The 4,196-nt window shown below is 55.2% G+C and overlaps 1 protein-coding gene across 1 annotated transcript in view; it reads left to right on the top strand.

Annotated features, from left to right (window-relative positions):
* Nucleotides 1-941: 941 nt before the first annotated feature.
* The window catches only part of IRX4 (iroquois homeobox 4), a 4,004-nt gene continuing 749 nt past the window's right edge, over nt 942-4,196 (top strand). Inside the window, exons 1-5 of the mRNA XM_026077536.1 lie at nt 942-986; nt 1,748-1,999; nt 2,644-2,750; nt 3,570-3,886; nt 4,039-4,139. Coding sequence (XP_025933321.1) covers nt 942-986; nt 1,748-1,999; nt 2,644-2,750; nt 3,570-3,886; nt 4,039-4,139 — 822 coding nt within the window. The remainder of the gene's footprint in view (nt 987-1,747; nt 2,000-2,643; nt 2,751-3,569; nt 3,887-4,038; nt 4,140-4,196) is intronic.

The raw sequence follows: 4,196 nt of genomic DNA, 5'->3' as shown, positions 1-4,196 counted from the left end.
GTCACGTCCTTCAGTCATTCCCTAGAATGTGCTGGTAGGATTTTTCTACCTGTAATCACACGTCTGGAATAAAAGCTGAAAAGAAAAGCAGGATTGCATGTCACGTGCTTTATTGTCAGCATTAGTGCTGATTTTAACTGTTGATTAAATCTTAAATGAAGACTCAGTCGTGTGTCCCTTCATATGTCTTGTTTGTAATTGAGACTAATTATTACTGCGGGGTGGGAAGAAGCAGCTGCTCATCAATTAATTTCTAATTAAAAGTGTTTACTAGCCCTTCAGTGACGAAGGAGGTTGAGGGGGGAAATCTTAGCTGATACAACATTGATTTTTCTGCTTAAAACCATTCATTTCCTTCCCCACAGAAATGTATAGAAATGTTGCAAACAGGCGTAGCCGGCGTCGGAGAGCTTTAAACTTTCGCTCCTGTTAGAGAGAGATGCTGTAGACTCTGTTTTCCACACCAACGCAAAGGCTCCCGAAAACGCATGTTAAACTTACAGGCAGGTTAATTGAATAGGTTTTACGTGACGTCAGAGGCTCGACTCTTTTAAAACAACGTGCTGCTGACTTGATGTACTTGAACTACTTTTCTTCCCCCCCCCCTCTTGTTCCCCCCTTTCTTTTTCCGTGGGTGCAAAATATGTATTTCTGCCATCACGTTTGACAGTCTCAGAGCCCACACGTAACAATTATTTCTGTTTCGTAGCTGTAGAGGGGAACGTGCTAAAATCACTATATATTTTTTTTCTTTGGTTAAAAAAAAAAGAAAAGTTTAGGATTTCATGTAATTAAATTAAATGTGGTCTTCTGCTTCGTCCTATAAGCATCTAGGGACCTGTGGTTACCAATCAATTGGTACAACAGAGCAGAGCAAGGCTGCAATAGCGTGCAGATCAGACGTCTCGCCTTGTTTCTAGATAACTGGGAGCCTCTGTACCATGTCATATCCTCAGTTTGGCTACCCTTACTCCTCTGCACCCCAGGTAAGACTTTGTCTACAAACATTAATTGATTGAATTTCAGTCATTATTGATTACTTCCGTTCAGCGCTAAAAGCTGCAGCGATCCTTTCTAGCATGTGAAAGCGTGAAATCGGTTACTCACTCAGCATGTTTGCAAGATGCTTAAGTTATATCTCGTGCACATATTTTTAAATGGGAGGAACACTCGGGATTTAGGGTGTTTTGGGTGATAATGATGGGTGGGGGAGGATGACAGAGACGAGGGAGGTGAGAAGGGGAGTAAGGCATCCCCCAGCCCMCACCCCCTCTCTCCCCCCGAGCAGTCTTTTCTCTTTTCCGATTAAATTTACTGTTTACCCAATTAAACAGAAAAGTACTAAGTTCTTAACTGTAGAAACACAATGGGATGTATTTAAAAAGCAGGTTAATAACGGATGCATGTATGGCTGTTACAAGCCTGCCGTCAAAATAAATACGCATGAGTGATTTAGAAAAAAAAAAAAAAAAGATTTAAAAACGCAGATGGAAAGCATTGTGCTGCAAGAGGAGAAAAACAATGTCAATCCAGTCCCGTCAGAACACACCTGAAAAGTTAGTTTTTAAAAGCAAGGGGCTGGAGCGACCGATGTGACAAAATCCTTGCACCTCTGCGTTTCTCGGGCACATTTCCACCCCGACCGAAGCAAAAGACGGAAGGGGGGCCGGGTGGGGGGCAAAGCTCAGCCCTGGAAACCTGGCCACGGTGCAGGAAGCCCCCCTGAGTGCCCTGTGTCTCCCCTCAGTTCCTGATGACCACCAACTCCCTGACGACGTGCTGCGAGTCGGGCGGACGGCCGCTGGCCGACTCGGGGGCCGCCGCTCCGGCGCAGACCCCCGTCTATTGCCCGGTGTACGAAAGCCGGCTGCTGGCCACCGCCCGCCACGAGCTCAACTCGGCCGCCGCCCTGGGCGTCTACGGGAACCCCTACACCGGCACCCAGGGCTACGGCAACTACGTCACCTACGGCACCGAAGCCTCTGCCTTCTACTCTTTGGTAAGAAACCTCGAAATCCGTGCGGTTAGCGGGAAGGGGAGCTGCTGGCCAGGCGGGCAGTTCTGTGCGGCTCGCCTTGGTTTCCAAACGCCCGCGCTCCCGCACGGCAGCCTCTTTCCGGCCACCGGCGCCGAAGGGCAGCGCGCTGAACTCCATGGCTATTAAATATTGAAGTCTGTTATCATTCTCATGATAACGCAATTAAAAGTCGCGCCTGCCGGTGTGACGACCCAGCGCGAAGAACTGAGCTGGGCGGATGGCTCGCAGCGGCACATCCCCGGGCTCGCAATAATCGATGCACTCTTCCCGATGAGCTTTCTTTTTTTTCCTCTCTTTTTTCTTTTTTTTGGGGGGAGGGGGGCATCATTACAGTGCGAGTTAATGAACCTATTGATCTCGCCGGCTGCAGAGAGGCTGGAGCGAGGCATCACATCCAACTCCCTTTCTCCTCCTGGCAGCCCGCTCGGCTCTGAGCGCTGCGGAGCGGGGCCGCCTCGACCCCCCCTCCACCCCTTCGCCCGGCCGCGGCGGTCTGACCTCACGGCGGCGGGCGGTGACGCAGCCGGCGGGGCGGTGGCGTCACGCGGCGGGGCGCGGAGCGGCGCGGGCCCCTCGGCTCAGGGCGCGGCGGGTCTCTCTTGCAGAACAGCTTCGAGGCCAAGGAGGGGAGCGGGTCTGCGCATGCGGGCATCGCCCCGGCCGCTGCCTACTACCCTTACGATCACACCCTCAGCCAGTACCAGTATGACAGGTAAGGCGCGCAGATCTGCGCCCAGGCGCAAGGCTCTTCTTTGCTCGCCCTCCACCGTGAGCAGCGAGAGGGGCTCTGCGCACCCCGAGGCGTGGTCGGAGCGGCCGAGGCCCACCGGGGGGGGGGGAGGCGGGGAATTAACTGGGATTACTGGGAAAATTAACGGGGAAAGGCCTTGGCCCTTTGAACGGCGCGGGGAGGCTGTGTCCCTGTCGACGTGTGCTTTAATTAGCTTTTCCCGCATGGAGTCGGGCTTGTATCTTTGGTATGTTTATTAGTTTTAAAGCAGCACAGAGCCACTTACACCATTTCCCCCTCTGAGGCCCATTGGGCGCCAGTGACCTTTCCTGGAGGATGTGCATTAAATATTCAGGTGCAGCCCAGCGTCATCTGCGTTACAATTTCAGGAACAAAAGGGTAGGAGAGTTTACTAAGCAAAGGAGTGAGAGGAAATGTATTTCTATTACTTGGGATTTTCCTGCTCTCCAAAACGTTGGAACAGAGTTTGTCGTGAATAAAGGCAGGCGTTTTCTTCCCTTTTTTTCGACACGAATGCTAGTGCACAGTGGGAATTTGCATTGCCCGGTGCTGCTCCTTGCTAAGCAAGCCGTCCGTCCTTGCTTCCTCCCTGGCCTGGGCTCTGGAGCCAGGTCGGCCCTGAAAGCCGAGCTGTCCTTGCCCATCTCCCTGCCTCTCTGGTCCAGTCCCTGATGCCTGGACCCGGGAAGCCCTCGGCACCGCGGGGGGGGGGGGGGTGCCCTTGGGTCCGTGGGGGGCAAGGTGGCTGTGTCACACGGCGGGTGCTCTCGGTGCCCGCAGGTACAGCACGATGGACGGCGGGACGCGGCGGAAAAACGCCACCCGGGAGACCACCAGCACCCTCAAGGCCTGGCTGCAGGAGCACCGCAAGAACCCCTACCCCACCAAGGGTGAGAAGATCATGCTGGCCATCATCACCAAGATGACCCTCACCCAGGTCTCCACCTGGTTCGCCAACGCCCGCCGGCGCCTCAAAAAGGAAAACAAGATGACCTGGCCCCCGCGGAACAAGTGCTCGGACGAGAAGCGGCCCTACGAGGAGGAGGAGGAGGAGGAGGGCTCTCAGGAAGACGCGCTAAAGAGCGAGAAAGCCGAGGGTACCCTGCTAAACCCAGGCACCTAGCGAGGGGGCGGCGGGGCTGGGCCAGCCAGCCGGCCCTTGGGGCGGGCCGGGCCGGGGGCCGCCGCGGGGCAGCGCAGCGCCGACAGTGACCGCGTGTCTTGTTTTTGCTGTCCCTCTCCCCCGCAGAGCCCACGGGCARGGAGGAGAAGGAGCTGGAGCTCAGCGACCTGGAGGAGCTGGAGGCGCTGGAGTCGGAGAGCTCCGAGTGCGAGCTGAAGGCGCCCTTCGCGCCGCAGCCCCCGGGCGGGGGCTCGGAGCGGCGGCGACGTCATCGGCATCTCCCC

The sequence above is a fragment of the Apteryx rowi genome, unplaced genomic scaffold (assembly GCF_003343035.1).
Source record: "Apteryx rowi isolate R43461 unplaced genomic scaffold, aptRow1 scaffold_458, whole genome shotgun sequence".
Taxonomy (NCBI): Eukaryota; Metazoa; Chordata; class Aves; order Apterygiformes; family Apterygidae; genus Apteryx; species Apteryx rowi.
Note: the sequence above shows the minus strand (reverse complement) of the source record. Positions and strands in the feature narration are given on the sequence as shown.